The sequence below is a fragment of the Pipistrellus hanaki genome (genome assembly GCF_964339955.1).
Source record: "Pipistrellus hanaki genome assembly, chromosome: 10".
Taxonomy (NCBI): Eukaryota; Metazoa; Chordata; class Mammalia; order Chiroptera; family Vespertilionidae; genus Pipistrellus; species Pipistrellus hanaki.
In genome coordinates this window covers 20035207-20057703 of record NC_140512.1, presented here as the reverse complement: position 1 = coordinate 20057703, position 22497 = coordinate 20035207, and the positions used below count along the sequence as shown (strand labels likewise).

General features: G+C 37.4%; 1 protein-coding gene across 1 annotated transcript; it reads right to left on the bottom strand.

Annotated features, from left to right (window-relative positions):
- Positions 1–10514: 10514 nt before the first annotated feature.
- Positions 10515–11411, bottom strand: LOC311629337 (ADP/ATP translocase 3-like; the record flags this gene model as incomplete). The annotated part of the gene is made up of 1 exon (XM_084897306.1): positions 10515–11411. One exon carries the CDS (start codon positions 11409–11411, stop codon positions 10515–10517), a length of 897 nt encoding a protein of 298 aa, XP_084753432.1.
- Positions 11412–22497: the final 11086 nt, after the last annotated feature.

The window sequence follows — 22497 nt, the reverse complement described above, 5'->3', positions numbered from 1 at the left end:
TGGCATAAACACAATTCAGTAGGATGAGTCAGCTCTGAATAGGCTTTTCTTTGTAAAATCCTCCCAGTCGTCAGTGTTCTCAAGATTCAAACCATAAAGGCGTCATATGAAAAAATCATATTGGTCCAATTTCACCGATAGAATTAATTGGGATTGATTGTTCTCCTTATATCATGCAATTTGTAATTTCATTTTTAGTAATATTCATCCCAATTTTTTTAACTTTTGGGTTCAAAGTGATATGTTTTTCTTTTATTTTAATTTCTTTTACAAATCATGGTTTTTCAATTACAGTTGACATACATCATATTATTTTCACACCAGTGACTAAACATTCCATAATTTAAAAAAGGATCACCCCAATAAATCCCACACTGATCCAGCACCATGCTTAGTTATTAGACTACTATTGACTACATTCCCTATGCTGTACTTTAAATCCTCATGACTATTCTGTAAAGACCAATTTGTACTTAATCCCTTCACCTGTTTTGCTCATTCCCCCAACAGCCATCCCACCTCGAAACCAACAAAAAGTACTCTGTATCTCTAAATCTGTTTCTGTTCTTCTTAATTTTGTTTGTAAATTCAACTGTTGATAGATATGTATTTACTGCCATTTTATTATTCATCTTTTTCTTCTTCTTAAACAAGACCCTTTAGCATTTCGATAATATTAGGTTGGTGGTAATGGTAATGAACTCTTTTCAGGGTGTTTTGTTTTGTTTTGTTTTGTTTTGTTTTGTCTGGCAAGCTCTGTATGTGTCCATTGATTCTAAATGATAGCCTTGCAGAACAGAGTAATATTGGTTATAAGACCTTGTTTTTTACTACTTTTAATATTTCTTGTCACTCCCTCTAGCCTGCAAAATTTCTTTTGAGAAATAAGCTGACAGTCTTATGAGAGTTCCCTTGTAGGTAAGTAACTGCTTTTCTCTTGCTGCTTTTAAGATTCTCTCTAGTAAGTCTTTAACTCTTGGCATTTTAATTATGATGGGGCTTGATGTGAGCCTCTTTGGATTCATCTTGGTTGGGGATCTGTGTTTCCTATATTTATTTGTATGTCTGTTTCCTTCATCAAGTTAGGGAGATTTTGTCATTATTTTTTTCAAGTGGGTTTTCAATTTCTTGCTCTCTTCTTCTGGGATCCCCATAATGTGAATGTTGATATGATTGAAATTGTACCAGAGACTCATTATACTATCCTCATTTTTTAGGATTCTTTTTTTCTTTTTCTTTTTGCTGTTCTGATTGGAAAAAAAAAAAAAAATATATATATATATATATATATATATATATATATATATATATATATATATTTGCTACTTTATATACCAAATTGATGATTGGATTCTCAGCTTCACCTACCATAGTGTTGATTCCCTATCAATTATTCTTTATTTCAGTTAGTGTATCCTTCATTTGTAACTGGTTCTTATTTATGTTGTTGAGGTCCTTATTAAGTTCATTGAGCATCCTTACAACCAGTGTTTTGAACTCTGCATCTAGTAAATTGCTTGTCTCCATTTCATTTACTTCTTTTTCTGGAGTTTTGTTCTGTTCTTTCATTCGGCCATGTTTCTTTGTCTCATTTTGACAGCCTCCCCATGTTTGTTTCTGTGTATTAGGTAGTGTTGTTATATTTTCTAGGCTTGCAAGTGTGACCTAATGAAGTAGGGTTGGTCACACAGCCTCCCTGATCACCCCATTTGATTTGGGCATTCCTATGTGTGCCCCCTATGTCAGCTGTATACTCTTCTGTTGTAATTGAGTCTTCATTGCTGTTGGCACATCAATGGGAGAGATTTACCCAGGCTAATCAGCTATAAAGACTGCTGTAACTACTGACCATTAACCTCTGACCACCAGATTAGCAGTAGGATTTTACTTCAGTAGGGCTCTGATACCCATTGAGTTCATCCTCTGAGTGTGTTGCATGAGGAGATAATCAGGTGGTGGTGCTTTGATGTGGTCAGTAGCTGCCTACTGAGTGCCCTAGCTCTGGGACCTCAGAGAGGTGCAAGCCAAGGTTGGCCACTGCCTATATTCAGTCCAAGGCCACCAGGCCTAATTTACAATACAATCTGCAGATGGTGCTTCTTATGCTGGGCTTGGAGGTGCCCATGCAAAGCCAAGCTGTGAACCAAGGCTGGCTGCTGCTAATGCTGTACATAGGGCCACTTGGTGAAAGATATTGTGGTTCGCTAAGGCCAGATACTGCTTGTTTGAGAGATTTTCAGGAAAATCTAAAGCATGAGCCTACAGGCCAATCCTATGGTAAAGCCACTAAAAACAGTTTGAGTAAGCCTGAAAATTGGGTGGATCAGTGTCCCAGGGAATCACCAGGGTGGAGCAAATAGTGTGAGCCAGGTGGATTGAGTCTCAGTCAGATATGGTCCCCTCAGCTGGCTCTGTGGGAGAAGGGCTCTTTAAAGGAACAATGTAATTTGTTAAAGGTATTAATGACTTTAATAATCTCTCTCTCTCTCTCTCTCTCTCTCTCTCTCTCTCTCTCTCTCTCTCTCTCTCAGACACACACACACACACACACACACACACACACCCTCATGTGAATCCAATAACTTTTATATGGGCTCACTATTGCTTATGCATAGGCCATGCCCAGGCCTCAGAATCTTTGATTAAGGCAAAGGTGAGGGTACGGATAGAGGAAAAGTCACAGCCTCATCAATCTGATACTGCTGAAGGACTATTTGTTTGGCTTCCAAGTCTTAACTATCATCTCATCATACAAAGAGTGGAGGCCTTAACAAAGTACATTAAGTAAATATTTATTGAGTGTCAGTTATAAGTCAGGCAACTAAAACCAAATATTCTGAGTGATGACAATCTGCAAGGATCAGTACTGACACCTCTCAAATTAAAAAAAAAAATCCAATCCAGACTATATATTTGGGTTCAAGTTCAACATATCTAGTTCTCCACTAGATATCTCTAGCTATCGGACTAAATTTAATTGGTTCTTGGACTTTTATGTGTCCAATTCTGAGTTAACTAATTTTGTCCCTCAAACTTAGCATACCATTAACCTTTCTGCATAAGCCAGAAACAAAGCAAATATCTTTCATCTTCTAGGGCATCCCTTCTCAAATTAATAAATAATAATAGCCTGACCAGTGTGGCTCAGTGGTTGAGCCAATGACCTATGAACCAAGAGGTCACGGTTTGGTTCCCAGAAAGGGTACATGCCCTGGTTGTAGGCCCAATAGGGGGCATTCTGGAGGCAGTCTATCAATGATTATCTCTCATCATTGATGTTTCTATCTCTCTCTCCCTCTCCCTTCATTCTCTGAAATCAATAAAAATATATTTAAAAAATAATAAGTTTAATTGATTTTATCTCCTAAATATCTTGAATGCTTCTCACTGATATTCTCCAGTCTATGCTGCCGTGGCTCTTGCCTAGATGATGAGAAGTACTAGGCATTACTTCTTTATACCCTCCTACCTCCTTCAAGCCATTAGCCCCAAAACAGCAAGGATAATCATTTAGAAATGGAAATCAGATCAGGAGTATCCAGCTTAAATTTTTCAATTACCTATCATAACTCTTAAAGAACACAATGTTATTTGACATGGCCTCCAAGTTCCTGTGTGATTTAACTTCATTTTGTGTTAGTTTGCCTGAGATCTGTACTCTGTGCAAAATTGCTTATTTTCATTTCTCTAATGGACTTTGCTACTTTGCCTCAGAGAAATTTGCATTTACTAGAATCTTCTCTCTCTCTCTCTCTCTCTCTCTCTCTCTCTCTCTCTCTCTCTCTCTCGGCAAAATTTATCTTTCCTAGTTACTCTAATGCTATGCTGGCTGATAGGGTAGCTAAAATATGGCCATTGAGCTCTTGATACATGGCTAGTCAAAATTTAGATGTATTATATGAATTTAAAAAAGTAAAACATTTAATTACTAATTTTATATGGGCTACCTGTCATCAAAATGTTAATTTTTTGGATCTCTAGGTTGAATACAATATTTTATTAAATAAATTTTAGTAATTTCTTTTTTCTTTAATTAATATAGTTACTAGAGCTTTAAATTTTAACATGTTTTTAATTAGATTTTTATTGGACAGCAGTGCTTTAGAACTTAGTTCAACTGTCAGTCTTGCTCAGAGTGTTTTGTTAATTCCCAGACTAGTTCAAACTCTTCCATTATACTATTTCTATGCACTCTTTATTTCACAATTGTAGCACTTGTTCCAATTGTAGTTTTTTATGTATTTGTTCAAGTTCTTATTTTTTAAATAGCTATCCTCATTGCTAAAATGCAAGCTTTAAGAGACTTGAGGTCATGTGTGACTCACTCATTGAACTGGGCATAGGAGAAGTTCTTATATATAGTAGACAGCCAATAAATAGTTTGAGAATTAAAAAAATAATGAATTAGTAAACAGGAAAAGAAAAAACTAGCACAAAAGCAATTATTTACAATCCTGTATAATAGGCTAATATACAAATTGATCAAACAATGGAACAGTGATGCGCACTGACCACCAGGGGGCAGACGCTCAACGCAGGAGGTGCCCCCTGGTGGTCAGTGCTCTCCCACAGAGGGTGTGCCTCAGCCAGAAGCCAGGCTCACTGCTGGCAAGCTCAGCGGAGGCGGTGAGAGCCTCTCCTGGCAGTGCTAAGGATGTACCACTGCCAGCTTAGGCCCATGCCCCATCTAAGCCATCAATCAGATGTCCCGGGAGGGCTCCTGAACTGTGAGAGGGAGCAGGCTGGCCAGATTGGATTTCATGCCCTAGGCCTCAGGCCTCTAGTATTGTAATAAGTAGAAGGATAGTGACATGAATAAAGTGGTAGAAACTAATACATATAAACAAAAGTGGCAAGCTATAGTTTTAGAAGAGGACTCTCTTATTCCTAAACCTGCGTGAATGCTAATGTATTTTCTCTTATATTTTAAAATTAGATGGACAAAGATGAGGGGATGGAACTTGGGCAAATAGCCTGGCCTAAGTCTTTGAAGGCAAAGGTAGGCAGTTCTGTATGACACTAAGGCAACTACACTTCACTCCTGGAGAAGTACAATAAGACTTATGGATCACTTTAATCTTTTGTTTGTGTATTTTTTTTTCTTCTTAAAGTGTATGGATTGAGGTAAATCGAATTTTGGCCTCAATGCTTCCCAATTCCCCTCCCATCTTCTTTACCCCTCTTCCCAAAATGGCTTAATTTGAGTGCAGCGTGTTTGTTACTGCTCCTTGGTGTTGGTTTATCCATCTTTTACCAATGACAGGTAGGTAAAAGTGACACTATACTAATTCTGAGCCTTGAGCTTAAAGCATTTCATATTAATCACTCATCCCCTTACAAATCTGCCCTCTCCATGAGAATAAAAAAATGCCTTGCATAACCCGCTAGTCCCAGGAGGAGTGACCTGGGACCCAAAAATAGGCAGTAAGAAACAGAGCCACCCTAAAAAGGCCAACTAAGTCAGCCAAATCCTAGCCTCTGCTCAGTGTATAAACAATAATAAATAGTTGATTTTTAAAGCTACTGAGTTATATAGCAATAGCTAACAGATTCATGGTCTAACTTCAATTAAAAAAAAATAATAACACCCAAAATCTACAGATGTCCAGCTGGTTTAGCTCAATGGTTGAACATCAGCCCAGGAAACAAGAGGTCACTGGTTTGATTCCGGGTCAGAGAACATGTCTGGATTGTGGGCTTGATACCCTGTGTGAGGGGAGGGGAACATGTAGCAGGAGGCAGTTGATATATGTTGTTTCTCTCTCATCAATGTTTCTATCTCTGTTCCTTTCCTCTATCTCACTAAAAAACCAATTAAAGCATATTTATGAAAATCTACAGAAATATCTGAACCCTATTGTAAAATTAATAATCATGTGATAGTAATATTATTAGCAATCATCATTGTATACTGACTAAGTACCAAATACTATGCTAAGTCCTTACAATACTTACTTAATTTTCACAATAACACAAGGGTATTATAACTATCATTTGGGTACATGAGAAAATTGGTAATTTGAAAGTTTATGAAGCAAAGCCAAAATTTGAATTCTGATTCTCTCAAATTTGCCATTACAAAAAACATATCTATTTTTATATTGAATTCAGTGAAACATTTTAATTATTTGAGAGAAAATACTGCAGAGGATATAAACAAAATTTCACTAACTTTTTATTTCAATGTATCTTTTTGTTATTATCATACTTGTTTCTAACACTTAGCAGAAGGAGAGCTGGCATCTATGCTTTACCATACCAAGAAGCAATATATTGAATCCATTAGTACAAAATACCTAACCATAGTTACCTCAATTTGTGTATATAATATATTGTAGACTTGTCATGAACATTCCTTATTTCATTTTTAAATGTCATGATATTTAGGAATGGCAATTTTCTGGAAGCAATGTTGCTATATAGTGCCCATTAAACTATGTGCCACACTTAAGAAAATAAATTTCAATTAAAAAAATGTTAGACACTGGACTCTTTCAAAATCCTTTCTGTTCTTTTGCAAAACATTTTTCTGGCAAAAAATCGTAAAATCTTTGTATTTGATAGACTATTTTACTCTTAAACTAAGTCTTTATTAACGTAATTGGAAAATAAAATGCATCCTCAACATTAATGTAAATTAACTGCTGAATACTTAGTCTATTATTTTTGATAGACATGCTACAAAATTGTGAAAATGATATGCCTCCAAATGGCAGAGATCATGATACTGGGTTTGAAATGGAGACTCTAGGGCCCAAAGCAGCTACAAGAGAAAGAAATAAAGAAAATCCTTACATTGACACAAAATCTGGGGGAAAACTGCAGCAAAAATATCATTTTGGGAGAAGACAACTTGTTCTATATTTACAGTTTGCTATCTTAAAATAACACACACACACACACACACACACACACACACACACACATAGCTAAGTGACCAATCTTATGTACATCCAACCATCTGACCAACCCACTGACTGATACATATGACATGCACTGGCAATTTAGAAATAAACATTGACTTGTGCATGATCAATACATATAAAGCTCTCATTGGTGCCAATCACACGCGTGTGTTTCGATCTGTCAATGTCTCTCATGAATTTGGTTGTTTTGTTGATATTATGAAGCTGAAAGAAAGGGGCAGCAGTGACAAAATGTATATGAAGACCAACTATTGGCACAACATACCATTTGAGTGATGATTCCATCACTTCACTGGATGAAGCCGAAAAGGAAAATTTTCCCATCGAATTTCTTAATAGTATTACTCCTTTGGAAATGCTGTGTCATAAATTAAAATTGACAGAAGATGCAATCATCATGCTATTGAGAAATCTGAAATGGGGTCTTTGTAATGGTACTAGATTTATTACCCAAAGATTTCCACCTAACATAATTGAAGCTGAAGTATTAACAGGATCTGCGGAAGGAGAGGCTGTTCTATTCCAAGAATTGCTTTGTCCCTGTCTGACATTGGCTTCCCATTTAAATTAATTCAAAGATAGTTACCTGTGATGCCAACATTTATGATGACTATTAATAAATCGTAAGGACAAACTTTAGGTAGAGTAGGAATATACCTACTTGAACCCGTTTTCAGACATGGTCAGTTATATATTGCTTTTTCTTGAGTTTGAAGAGCATGTGACATTAAAGTTAAAGTTCTAAATATTTCATCACCAGGGAAATTAGTAAAGCATTCTGAAAGTGATTTTAATCTTAATGTGGTATAAAGGAAGATATTAGAATAAGTTTAATCAATTTATCAGTCATATCAATGTTGTTTTATATCATGTTTGTGTTGTTTTTATATCATGTTTTTATTGTTTTATATCTTTGTTGTTGTTATATCATGCTGTTATTGTTTATTAATCATCTTTATATTATTTTCATATATGTTTTACTAATTTTCTTTCATCTCTGATACTTCTATTATAAAGTGCAAATAGTGATATTAAAATATTTCTTCTAATTAATTTCCTTACAATGTGCATGAATTCATGCACCAGCCCACTAGTCCTATATAATAAAGAGCTAATATACAAATTGTCACGCCCTCATCCTCTTGAGCCCTCATGCTGGAACTGCCCAGACAGTCAACACAGGGAGAGAGAAATGGGGACCAGCCAGGCTGTGGCCCTGGACGTCTGCAGCTGCTGCCCAGGTAAAGCTGTCCACCCACAGTCACCTTCAGCTGTGGCTGACATGGGCAAAGATTTCCAGAAGAGGAAATCCGGGTATGGGGTGAGGCAGAGGTGGTTAGGGGTAATCAGGCTGTCAGGGGAGCAGATAGGGGCAATCAGACTGGTAGGGGAGCAGTTAGAGACAATCAGGCAGGCAGGCAGAGAGGTTAGGGGCAATCAGACAGGCAGGCAGGTGAGCAGTTAGGAGCTAGCAGTCTTAGATTGCAAAAGGCAGTCAGAAATCCCTGGAGGGATTCCAGATTGAAGATGGTGCAGGCCGGGCTAAGGAATCCCCCCCACACCCATGCATGAATTTCACACACCAGGTCCGTAGTAGTACTAGTATGAAGAGAAATCTTGCCACCTACAGCATGAATGGCAAACAGCCCACTGTCTTCATGCACAAATCCTCTCACCTCTCTCAAAATCTCTAGTTCCCTCAAGGTGTTCTGTTCTTTTAGCTTACAGATACCAGACATATGCAGAAGCAACACATCCTCTTCAGCATATAGGTATTCAGCCAATAAGTTGTGGAATGAGTGTCTCAGACATTCTGAAAGAGGATCACCTCTTGTACATATTTATCATCTCTCTTATCATCTGCTCATTCTGATTGCCCTCTTTCTCTACCATTATCTCCGCTGATTTAGGTTTAACTACCTGGTGGATAATCCATGCCCTTATCCCTAAGGGTTCTGAGCCCTGCATTCATGTACTTCTTTGACTGAGACTGCTACACTTGTTTATTATTATCTAAAATTAGCCAGGATGATACCAAGAGGATTGCCTGCATCTTACAAACATTTCTTCCTGATCCTACTTTATCACAGCAACCTTACATTCTGGCAGGATAATGACTCCACCCCTTGCCTACTAATGTCTTGGTGACTAGGTGGCAATTATAAGTTCAAGTTTGAGATTCTTTCTGTGTCACCAGGTGGAAACATTTCTTCCTAGAAACCAGTATGTGTATGCACATTAGACCCTAGATTTGCAGTGATGGAAAGCACATTTGTGCTCCATACGAATCACTGTGAGGAATGCTAAGTGGGACTATTCTAGTTTTTAACCTTGTTTCCTGTACCCATCTATCCAACATCAATAGGGCACAAAATTAATTTGTAGTGTACTATCATTAATTTAGTGTGTATACTGTATCTTGAAAAATGTCACTACATGCTTTATGGGTATCATTTGCAAGCAGGGACCTTAGCTATTCCTTTTAGGAGTGTTTCATTGCTCTGTCTCCCCAGAAACTCCCTGATGGTGTTATATGGGATAAAACAAGTGTAGCCCTAACCGGTTTGGTTCAGTGGATAGAGTGTCGGCCTGCGGACTGAAGGATCCCAGGTTTGATTCTGGTCAAGGGCATGTACCTTGGTTGCCGGCACATACCCAGTAGGGGGTGTGCAAGAGGCAGCTGATGTTTCTCTCTCATCGATGTTTCTTACTCTCTATCCCTCTCCCTTCCTCTCTGTAAAAAAAAAAAAAAAAAAAAAAAAAGTGTAGCCAATTGACAAATGGCCACAGTTGCTTGGCCTATTTAAAAAGAGGTCCCTTGCTTGATGTGATGTTAGTATCCCATAATGATAAACCAAAATACTCTATAAGCCCTGGAATAGTGCTCTCCCAGAGGCCCCATGGGACAGAAAGGTCAGTCTATACAGGTGTTATCAAGCTGAAATGCTCTCTCTTCTAGAGGAAAAGTGGTTCCATGTGACCAATTCCTGGGACTCCTTGGGAGATGGTGCTGAATGCCAGTCTCAGCTTTGGTCTCCACTGCAGGTGTGTTGAACATTTGGTAGCATTAATAGTTTAACTGGTCTTTTTATTCGTGTTCTGTGTTTTTTTTTTTTTGTGGTGGTGGTTTTCTGTTTGTTTGTGTGTGTGTGTTTTTGTTGTTGTTTTTTTTATTGTTTGTGGCAAAATGCTCAGTATAGAACATTATCACAAGTGATCGGATGTGCAAAAGAGGATAGGGACTAAGTACAAGTGGGAGACACGACTTTCTTTTTAAATAAATACTTCAAGGCGTCTGGGTCCTAAAACACCTGGGCTCTTTGTGGGCGGAAGGGAGCTGCCCTGCCTGAGGAACCACGGAGACTCAGGATGCCCCGCCCCCTGTGAGCAACGCTTGGAATCACGGTCGTGATCACAATGAACCCCGTTCTAGAGCCCTCCCCAGACCTCTCTCCACACGATCAGGCTGGTCCAAGACGTCAGGATTTCCACAAGTTCCATGGTCTGAAAGAAGCGAAGTCTTCGGCGCTCCCCTCCAGGCCCCTAGCCTCTGCGCGAGGGGATGAGGGGACCAGGGGAAGGACGCGCCTACATGACCTTCTTCACCTCGTCAAAAAGGACCAGGACGAAGCCGCTGCCAATGCCCCGCAGCAGGTTGCACCAGGCGCCCTTGTAGAAGGCCCTGAACCCCTCCTCTCTGAGGATCCGCTTCCCGCAGTGGATGACCCCCCGGTACATGACATCGGCCCCTCTGCGCCCTGACTGCATCATCATCCGCCGCCTGACCGTGTCGAAGGGGTAGGAGAAGAAGCCGGCCATGGCTGTCCCCAGCTGGGCGATCAGCCAGCTCAGCATGAAGTGCTGGTCCATGAGCTCGGGGATCAGGCCCTTGGCCGTGTTGTAGACGCCAAAGTAGGTGGACCGGTAGAGGATGATGCTCTGCGCGGAGATGCTGTAGCCCTGGTACAGCCCTCCGACGCCATCGGACCTGCAGGTCTTCACCAGGCAGTGCCCGAGGCCTCGGAACTCCCGGTCGGCTTCGGATTTGCCCACGTCGGCTGCCAGGCGGGTCCTGGCGAAGTCCAGCGGGTAGACGATGCTGAGGGCGGTGACCCCCGCCGCCCCGCCCGCCGCCACGTTGCCAGCCAGGTACCTCCAGAACCGCGTGTGGCTGTCCACGCCGCGCAGGAACACCCGCCGGTACCTCTCGTTGAAGGAGAAGTTGAGGGCCTGCGTGGGGAAGTAGTAGATGACGTTGGTCAGGTTGCCCCGCCAGAAGGACAGCACGCCCTGCTCCCGGGGGATGCGCCGCAGGCAGTCCATCATCCCCTTGTATTGCTGGTCCAGCGCGATCTGCTGGCTGGCCTGCTGCACCTGCAGCAGCAGCTTGATCCGCTCGATCGGGGCCACGGACGTCTTGGCGATGGCAGCCACGATGCCTCCCGCCAGGAAGTCCTTGAGGAAGGAGTCTGGGTGTTCCGTCATGGTGGTGGAGCAGGGTGGGGGCTGAAGGGGGAGGCAACGGGCTCAGGACCCGGTGGAGGTGCTGAGAGCCAAAGGGTGGGCGCCGCTGGCTCGCAGATGCTGCAGCTGATGGGACCAGAGATCAACCAGCCTTGCTGAGTGGGATCCCATTATGGTAGGGTCATTGGCCTGGCCCTAGGGCTAGCCTGTTCTGAGCCCATTGTGACAGAATATGAGTGGCTGATGGCAGGGGCAAACTGAGGCTCACCAGCCAAGCCATTCTATTGGATGGTTGAGTTATTCTTAGAGAGAGGATGGTATCCAGTAGGCATGTGCTACATGAGCTTTACCCAGACTTTCTTGTCTCTAATTTTTAACCCTTTCTCCTTCGAGGTCTGGGAACAGCCAATCAAGCTATCCCCCCCTCCCCCCCCCCCCAAGATCTATGAAGTATTATACATTCTAATCCCAGGCCACATTTATTGTCATATACATTGGATGACTCAGAGCACCCCTACAACCTCTGTCCATTGGGCGAATTTTTTCCTCAGCGCTTTCTTTCAAGGTCAACCTTAAGAACTGTAGTGTAGTAGCAGTCCACTCAAGCAGATATGGCTTGAATTTACCTATGTAACCCATCCATCCATGAGCTAAGTGCAGCATTTTTTTTCCTCTTCTGTCTCTTCTGGTCATGAGGGGACTATAAGACCATAGATGTGAACTGGGCTAGACACATCAGTGTACTAGCACTGCATGACATGGGCACCTGATTTCTTGAGTCCAATTTTTCAAGTATAATTGTCCCACACTCAATGCAGATATATCAAAACATCCTAAATTCTATAGTAATGAATAGTTCAGTCTACAAATTATGTAGCATGAAGGTCCAAAGATCATTTACACTTAATGGCTTAAATGCATTACTCTCTCATAATGAATAGGGATATATTGTTACATGTTAACTTTCATTTACAGGAAAGATCCTAATTCCATTAAAGAGGATTTCCCTTAATTACTTTTAAAATAAAGATGATGATTTATGAATATCTCTGATGTAAATGTACAACAACCAGTTTTTAAGTCATAACTTTCAGTAGTGTAAATTTTCCTCAAGTTCTTTTCATTGGAGTTTGATTTTAGGATAAATTGAAACTTTTGAATGGCACCATCTGGTCATCTGTTAGACAGTGACACACAATAGAGCAATTTCAAAATGAAAAAAGAAATGAAACGATGTTTAAAAGTAAAGGTAAAATGGCTTCAATTTCCCAGATTTCTGATTTGACAGCAGACTGATTGAATAACTGTACAAGTGGGAACATCACATTCTAGACCAGAGCCATACTAAAACTAAAATTCATATTTTCTGTAGAAGCAGAAAGTGTACTATATGGTAATTCTCAGTACCTAAAAGTGTTATAGCAGAGTCTAATGGTCTACCAGGAGTCATCTTACAATATTAAAACTGTTTTTTGAAAATGTATAGTTGTCTATAACCAAACTAATAATTGTCAATTTTAAAGTTAACTTAAAAGTGTGTCTGGGTAGGGAATGAGCAGAGATAATATTAATGACTCATCTAAAATTTCTTTATGTCCACATCTGTAAAGTGACAATGAAAATAAAAGTTGCAATGTAACTTGGCTGAAGAAAAGAAATATCATCTAAGATAGTAAAATCACATGGAATAGTCTGTTCTCTGAAACCTAAGTGATTAGTAATTGCTCCTGGCTCTTAACTGGAAACTCTTGTAGTAAATGAACTAAATTTTTTTTCAATTAGAATCTTAAAAATATATATTCCTATAGAAAAATCATATGCAAATGTTGCAAAAATATGATAATGAAACTCCATTTGTCCATTATTCAGTGTTAACAATTATCAACTGTGGAGCCATCTGGTTTTATCGACTGGTATACCCAATTCATTTGGCTACAAACCTAATTACTTTGAAGCAAATGCCAAATATAACATCTTTTCATGGGTAAATATTTTACTAAGACTATCTAAAACATAAGGACTCTTTTTTGAAACATCAAAAAACAGACCACATGTATGAAGGGAAAATTGTGAAAATGCACATTTTTTTCTAGCCTTCAAAATCCTCAAATGTTCACACTTTGCAAAACAGTTGCAGAAAGTTTATTTTCCTGATAAATTATTTTCTGAAAACCAAAAGCACTTTTTCAAAGTTAGTAAGCACTTTAGTGTCAATCCCACCATTTGAATTAATGGAAAAGAGAACAGTGTTAGGAATGACTTTAGAAATGAAATTGAGTTTTAAAATTATGAGTAGTGTAAGTCTGCCTTACAAGTGAAAATCTTCTGGGATTCACAAAAGTCCCGATGAGAGGATAATGGAGTTGTATGTATTTGACAAGAATGGTTGGAAATCCAAAAATTTCACTTTAGGCCACACTTGTGGCAGATGTCTGAGCAATTCTGAAGAACATATCATGGCTTCTTAATAGTTTGATAACCACACATTTAATTCTTGGTTCAGTTAAGGAAGCTAAAGTTAAATGATTTCCCTGTTAGAAGCAGTCAATTAGTAACAGCTGTTATAAGTAACTCACGTCCAATCACAGTGCTATTTACTTTATACATGGCACTGTGGACTTTTCTAGAAAATCTATTAAACAATTTTACTTTTATTTTCCCATTTTGCTTATATAACTATGCCTCATTTTGATTGATGGTTCAGTGTTAATTAAACTGTTGTAAGTTGAAATATAATTTAAATGAACTTGTGGTGCTCATGGTTTCCCAAAGACCTTAAAATAAATCTTTATGAATTAAAGAATCCTATTGAATACTGCATTGAATACTCATTTCTCTATTTTATAAACTTTTAATTTATTTTATATAAGTAAAGGCTAATTATGTAGACTTACAAATGCACTTGTAGAAAAACGTAAGTAATGCATGGGTGTGGAGAGTTTAGCTAAGCTCCCAGTGGCAGTGCTGCCTCATAGTTCATTTTGTTTGGCCAATCGTCTTGCAGTAACTGGAATCTGACACTAGCCCCTCATGCAAGTACATATGCATATAGCAACCTGAAGAGTCACAAGCAGATATAAATTCCTAATACAACTTCCCACGAGCTCTAATGGTCAACACTCTCCCCTGCCTCCCATGGGCTTCAACCTATGCTGTCCTCTGATAAGACCACCAAGAAGCACACCCTAAGCCCCCTCTTTTTAAAAAATATATATTTTATTGATTTTTTTAACAGGAAGAGAGAGAGAGAGAAGTGTTCTAAAAATATCCATCTTCTCCAAGATGGTTTGCTCTTCAGTCATCAGGTCAGTAAGTCTGGGTAAGGGCTGAAAGTCAGACAGGGCCATGGGTACTCATACATGGTCAATGGAATCCAAGAAATGACTCAACCCTGAACTGGTCACTGTGGGATAGTGGATATTTTTAATTTGTTATTAGTACTTAGTACCATGAATGATGTACAAAATGCTATTCTATACATTTTCTTATCAATAGACTAGAGGCCCAGTACACAAATTCGTGCATTTGGGGGGGCGGGGTCCCTCAGCCCAGCCTGCGCCCTCTCACAGTCCAGGAGCCTTTGGGGATGTCTGACTGCCTCAGAGGTGGAAGGGGCTCCCGCCACTGCCATTTCGCTCATCAGCCATGAGCCCGGTTTCTGACTAAGCTGCACTCCCCCTGTGGGTGCACACTGACCACTCAATGCTCCTGCATTGAGTGTCTGCTTCCTGGTGGTCAGTGTGTATCATAGCAAATGGTTGTTTCACCCTTTGATCAATTTGTATGTTAGCCTTTTATTTTATAGGGTAATTTGTTTACCAGCCGCAGGACTGGAATAAGACAACACAAATTACAGTATTCATAGGTTAACGCATTCAGCAAAGATTTATTGGATTTCATGTGCCTAGCTATCATTAACAGATTTTTAAAATTCCTAGTAACATGTAAAAACTGCTTTTGACATACTTACCTTGACACATTAAGGCCAAGGTTAAATTTCAGAATGTAAATGCTCTTGTCTTTCCAAAAGTCACCACCACTCATTTCCTTTAGTTACTGTGGCTAGTAACTCACAAACAACCCATGACTTCTTCTCAGATAGTTGTCTGAGTCCAGAGAGCAGGTTTAATCATAGGTTACTCAAGCAAAACCCTCTTTGAAGAGTCATTAAGTGGAATTTTTTTTAGCATGCTAAATACTATAGAGATGAAAAACACAATACTTATTAAACAGATCAAAAGTGCTTCAGAAAAATTATGATCCAGTAGTGAGTCAATAAATAATGAAAGCCAATTTCAGGAATTCAGTACCTTTCAGCCAAAGTGCTTTATGTATGAAGATAGCTTCAGCCATTTTCTCCAAAGAATAATGCACGTTATATTGTAACCATTTATGACAAGAAAAATAAAATGAGTGCCTCTCACTTAAAGCACAAAAAGTGTGTTAGAAGACAAATCATGATCAGTAAAATTCAGCTAGTTTAGGGTGGCAATACTTAAGCCAAAAGCTTCATGAAAATTATTTTTAACCTCAAAATGATTAAGTCCAAATTTAATAGTCAGTAAAACTGGAAGTCATGAGGACATGACTGGCACAAATTATAGGCCAACATTTGTACCTAAATCTTTTGTTGTCTTTGTGAAGACACAAAGCAGCCAAGGTTTTACCAGGAACTGAAAAAACAAAAACAAAAAACACAAAACACACAAACAAAAAACTAAAATAACAACAAAAACCATGATGCCTTATGTCCTAAATGATGTCAAAGCCCAAATTAAATAGGCAAATACATGCTAAACTATTAAAAACTATCTTTTAGTATAGTAAAAACCAGGCCAAAAAATGGATTTGGCCTACATTTATTTAAATTAGAACTCACCTTTTTTATTCTGCCCTCCAATTCCCTTCCCTCTAACTGCTCTGTTTTCTGTATCTATGAGTCTGTTTCTATTTTGTTCATTACATCCCACATATAAGTAAAATCATATGGTACTTGTCTTTCTCTGACTGGTCTTTAGCATAATGCTCTCTAGATCCATCCATGCTATCATAAAAGATAAGAGATCCCTCTTTTTATGGCTGAGTAGTATTCCATTGGGTAAATGTAACCCAGATTTTTGTCAACTCATCTACTGTTGGACACTTAACAAATCTTGGCTATTTTAATAACACTGCAATGAACATAGGGATGTATACATTCTTATGAATCAGTGTTTTATATTTCTTTGGAAATATTTCCAGCTGCTCTAGACTTATTTATATGACTGGATTCATTTTGTGACAGTGGGACTCATTTTCTTTTCTCTTATACTGGGCTCACTAGATGAATTTAAAGTTCTCTTTTGGGTAACTTTTTAAAAATCTTTGTACTTAAACTCATCTGATAGGCCTAATTTTCTAATTCATTGCTTTCTCATAAACCCTGAAAATCTAAAATTCAAGCGAGTAGAAGCATTATGTTTAAAAATTCAGATTAGTGCATTATTTCAAATTTTTATTTCTTTGTGAAGTGTCCTTCCATCCTCACTACTATCATAATTCGCATAATTTTAAAAATATATTTCAACATCTTCTCTTCATGTCTTCTCTATAAAAATATTTCAGCAATATGTTATGCTCTGCAGCTGATGTCAAACACAGTTATGCTGGCTGGCTTAATTTATTAAATACTTCTCAAAGAAGGGGAAACCTAAATAAATTTCATTTCCACTTACATGTAATTGAACATTTTGTGAAGTGTTAAAAGAGGGTCATTCACTTTCATTTATTGACAATAGTGAAATGTTTCATGTAAATTATCAGTGAAAATTATCTGCTGTTATTGCTCCACTGTTTAGCCTAAGTTAACTTATGTGTAGTTACTCAGTTTTTTTCCAAGAAAAAATAATTATTTTTTCCTGTTCACTACTATTCAGCAAATAGATTTAAAATATATGGCTTTTATATATAGATATAGATATAGTTATAGATATAGATATAGATATAGATATATAGATATATAGATATCTATATATATGGCTTTATAATGTCCTCAAAACTGCCTGTTACTGGCACAAGAACAGACATATAGACCAAGGGGACAGAACAGAGAACCCAGAAATTGACCAAGCCTTTATGCTAAATTAATATTTGACAAAGGAGGCAAGAGCATACAAAGGAGTCAAGACAGTCCCTTCAATAAATGGTGTTGGGAAAATTGGACAGATACTTGCAAGAAAACTTTCATCACATACAAAAATAAACTCAAAATGGATAAAGGGCTTAAATTAAGATGGGAAACCATAAATATCTTAGAAGAATTTACAGGCAGCAAAATATAAAATAACATATATGCCATAGCACTATCTTCACCAATACAGCTCCTAGGGCAATGGCAACTAAAAAAAAATTTAAAAAAAATGGGACTACATCAAAATAAAAACCTGCACAGCAAAAAGTACCATCAACAAAACAATAATAAAAAAAAAGCCCACTGCATGGGAGAACATATTTGCCAATGTTATATCCAATAAGAGTCTAATCTCCAAAATTTATAAGGAACTCATATATCTTACTTAACAAAAGGAAGATAAAAAAAAACAATAAAATTTGGGAAAAAGACCTAAATAGACACTTTTCGAAAGTAGACATGCAAAATGCCAAAGAGACATATGAAAATATGCTCACAGTTACTAATCATCAGTGAGATGCAAATCAAAACAAAACATGAGATACCATCTCATACCTGTCAGAATGGCTACCATCAACAAATCGACCAATGAAAAGTGCTGACCAGGACGTGGAGAAAAAGGAACCCTTGTGCACAGCTGGTGGGAATGCAGACTGGTACAGCCATTGTGGAAAACAGTATGGAGTTTCCTCAAAAAATTAAAAATGAAACTCCCATTTGACTCAGTATTCCACTTCTAGGAATATATTCCAAGAAACCAGAAACACCATAAGAAAGGTGCACCTCTATGTTCATAGCAGCATAATTTCCAATAGCTAAAATTTGGAAACAGCTAAGTGCCCATCAGTAGATGCGTGGATTAAAAAACCTGTGGTACACCTACACAATGGAATACTACGCTGCTGTAAAAAGGAAGGAACTCTTACCATTTGCAACAGCAAGGGTGGACCTGGAAAGCATTATGCTAGTGAAATAAGCTAGTCAGAGAAAGATAAATACAGCATGATCTCACTCATATGTGGAATATAACTAACAACATAAACTGATGAACAAAAATAGATCCAGAGAAGCATCAGTCAGACCATCAATCCTCAGAGGGAAGGCAGGGGTAAAGGTGGGTTGGCGGGGGGGGGGGGGGGGTAAAATGTAAGAGATTAACCAAATTCTTATATGCATTTTGTGTGCAAACATATAACCAATAGACACAGGCACTAGAGGATGGGGCATGTGCTGGGAGATAGGAGTGGCCAAGGAGAGGTCAATGGGGAGAGAAAAGGAGACATAGGTAATATTTTAAACAATAAAGAATTTTTTTTTAAAAAAAAATATGTGGCTTTTAGATCAACTATTTGCCAGATCTGTCTTCCCATTTCAAAATTGTTATCTTAATCTTGTACCCAAAGTTCGATTTACTTTGTAAATGTATTTACAGATGTTAATGATTAGGATGGGCACTTTTATGTGGCATTCATCTTTCTGCCACAACCAGAACAAAAAGTAACGTGATTTATCCTCCATGATGCCACTCTGGATCCCCTCAATCACACCAAGGCACCTTCCTTACGGGCTCATTGAGCATATTTTGTGTATTTCTGTTGTTGGCGTTTGTACGGTTACCCAACATAGTCTCTTAGACTGTGAGTGCCATGAGATTGCTCTAACTCTTATAATAATTAGATATCTGAAAAATTCCAAAAGGGAAAGGAAAAACTAGCACAATATTGAGTTTTGTGAAGAATTAAGTTGTAGAATTAATATCTGGAAATTAGTAGTCTTTTTATATTAAAACAGAAATCATTGTGCATATCTCCAATAATGGTCACAATACTTGATGCTTAGTAGATATATTCTTTTTTAAATATTGGCTGATTGAAAAATTACTAACCACAGTTGAGACTAAAATTAAAGTATTATTAAATGGAGACCTTTTTGTTGTTTCCTCATAGAGATGTGTTTATCTATATTTGGTTTATAGAAATTGTGATAGCATGGTAAAAAAGAGATAAATTTGTCTACTCTCAAATTATTCATTTTCAAGATGGACAAATGTTAACATTAAGTAGTATAGTCCCCTTCCTAAGGTGTTAACTGAGGATTTATCATCTGCTTTTCACCTGTAGCCATCAAAAATTTTTAAAATGTACTTATAACCACCATATTAAATAATTTAACTTTTAATCTTTGGAAAATAGAGAATAGTCTACAAATTACTATGTTTTTAAAGAAATCTGAGATGTGTCATCCTGGAAATAGTATGTATTTTCTTATAGCTATATTTATTAATACTGTATTAATATTAATAATTGCTCATGACATTAAGCTGAGGTCTAATGACCATGAAATTTCAAAATGTGTTTTTAGGTTATTTTTGAAATTGCAGAATAAATTCCTCAATTGTATATTATTGGAAGCAAGGAAAAATATAATATCCTTATAGATTGTTTTAAGGCTGATTTGGTTCAGAGGTGTTTGCAGTATGATATTATAATGATCTCAATATTTATTAATAAATGTGTGCATGACACATAGTTTGTTGTAACCAAAAATGACAGTGTGTCAATAAAATATCTATTAGGTTTGTAACATGTTGCACAGACTATAGAATAATTGAAGGAATGGCACACACTCGATCAATACCATAAGTAGCAGAGGGAGTCTGGATAATTTACCGCAAACTAGAAATGATTTTATGGGCATGTATCTCATCAGGAGCATAAGTGAGAAATAACAGGCATTAACAGCAACAGAGCTAGGTCATTCTGTCATATTTCAATAACTGTATTTGATTTTTGTTGTTTAGCTTGCCCTTCACCATTTTACTTGTATGCTAGCCTCATAAGAACAGTCATAAAAATGAAAGTAGTACTGTTTCCATGAGATGTTTTTGGTAGCAAACAACAGACTGAGTCACAGCATAAGACAAATGGAGACTTTTTAAACTCAGGCCCTCCTTGTCACTTAGTGTTTATAGATTACAGTTGCCTAATAGGCCAGCAAACAAGCATTATACTTCTACAAATGTAAATTCACAGCCAAGTCAATAGATGTTACCAATAGTAACCAAAGAGAAACTGCAGTAGAATTATTTCAATTATAATAAAATAACTTCAATAAAAACTCATTTTTGAGAGACAAAAACACTTGCAAAAACCATTTAATTTTATGCATGTGTATGGGAAGAAGAGTTTTATAGAGTCTATAGCTACTTGCTGGAAATAAATTGACAACAGAGAGATCAACAGGAGAAAATGTAAACAACTTTATTAAATTTTAATATTGCATGTGTAGGGGTATTACAGGAAAAGAAAGTAAACACCCCCCAAAAGAAGCAACGTTTTAAAAATTATATGTCATCTCAATAGAGGACGGGAAGGGGAGATGTAGGTCGTTTAGGGAAAGGTAAATGATTTTTAGGAAAGATGAATGGGCTCTTAGAAGAATAGATGGTTGATAAAATAGTTTGTTACAAAGTTGGTCTGGATGTGGTGTCAACTTCTAGTCTCCTCTCCTATGATAAAAAATCAATCTACCCTGTTGATGGAACTCCTGGGGAAAGGATTTAAGATAATTGATTCCCTTTTGGAGAATTGGTCTTTAGGTAGTGAGGGGAGTTCAGAGAAAGTCTGTCCTTGCATTTGCTGTTTTTTTTTTTTTAAGTATTCTTAGCTCAAAATAACCAATATAATAAAGCAGCATATTTTAAAATGGCATATCCTTAATTCCCTTACTCAATACTTTATTATCCCACAAATTAATAAATCAAGAAGAAATATAAATCAAGAATATAAGATCTGTAGATTAGAAATATGATTCTTACACAAATAATAATAATAAATATATTTTTAAAATTTCTGAATTTGGAAGTTAAATTTGTTAGGATCTCTGCTTATTATTTAAGAGATCAAATCTCTTTTATTGCCTTTATATCCTACATAAATATAACCGAGCTGTTTTCATTTTCCTTTATCTCCTTTCAGCTTATTTTAAAAGTTTGTGCTTTTTAATGCCAGTATCCTCAAGATTCCTATGTTCTTACAGAACTGAAATAAAAGAAAGGAAAACACATTTTGCAAAATTGATAATGTTGCCAGATTTTTAGATAACACAACAGAGTCATTGTTTTGTTCTAAGCTGGGTTGTTGTTTTTTATTTGTTTGCTTAGTGTATGAGTCACCTGAGTTGCTTTTTTATCATTCCTGTTATTTTCTTTAAGGGTAGTCCATCACAGAGGGGGTATTATGTGCTTTGGTAAGGACATTTGACAAAGAAACAGAAGCCTCCAGAGTGCACCATTGTTCACACATTAAATTAACTGAAAGGTTCAAACTTTTTCAAATTAACTGCCTTCAGTTAATGATCCTAAGAAAGCAAAAAATTATGAATTCAGAGAATTGCAGTAAAGTGGGCTTCCTTTTATTTTCAAATAAAGTGGGAAGAAAATTTCACATGGACATGATGTCTAAAATTTCATATATATACACACACACACACACAGAATGTGCATGCATGTGTGTGTGTGTGTGTGTGTATGTGCTAATCCATGATGTATATAACTATTTGACAAAAACTGACTTCTCTCCATGAGGTATACAACTATTTGGCAAAAACTGATTTATCTTTAGTTTGGGGTTATTCAAACTATTGGCTGTGATACATATTGCTTCAGAATTCACAAACTGCTTCCACAGACATTAATTAAATCTCACAAACTTTCTGGGAAAGAGATATTATAATGTTGCTTTAGAAATAGAGAATCTGATGCTCAAAAAGCTTATGGTAGCTAGACAAAAGATGAATCTTCTAATGCCATTTCCTTTGTTCTTTATATTAAAACTAAATAAGTCTTACTTATATTGAGACTTACACTGGGCTCTTGACGGGATTCAAACAGGCCTGGCCACAGTGTGCTCTTTTGGCCTATGAATTATTGTGAGCTAG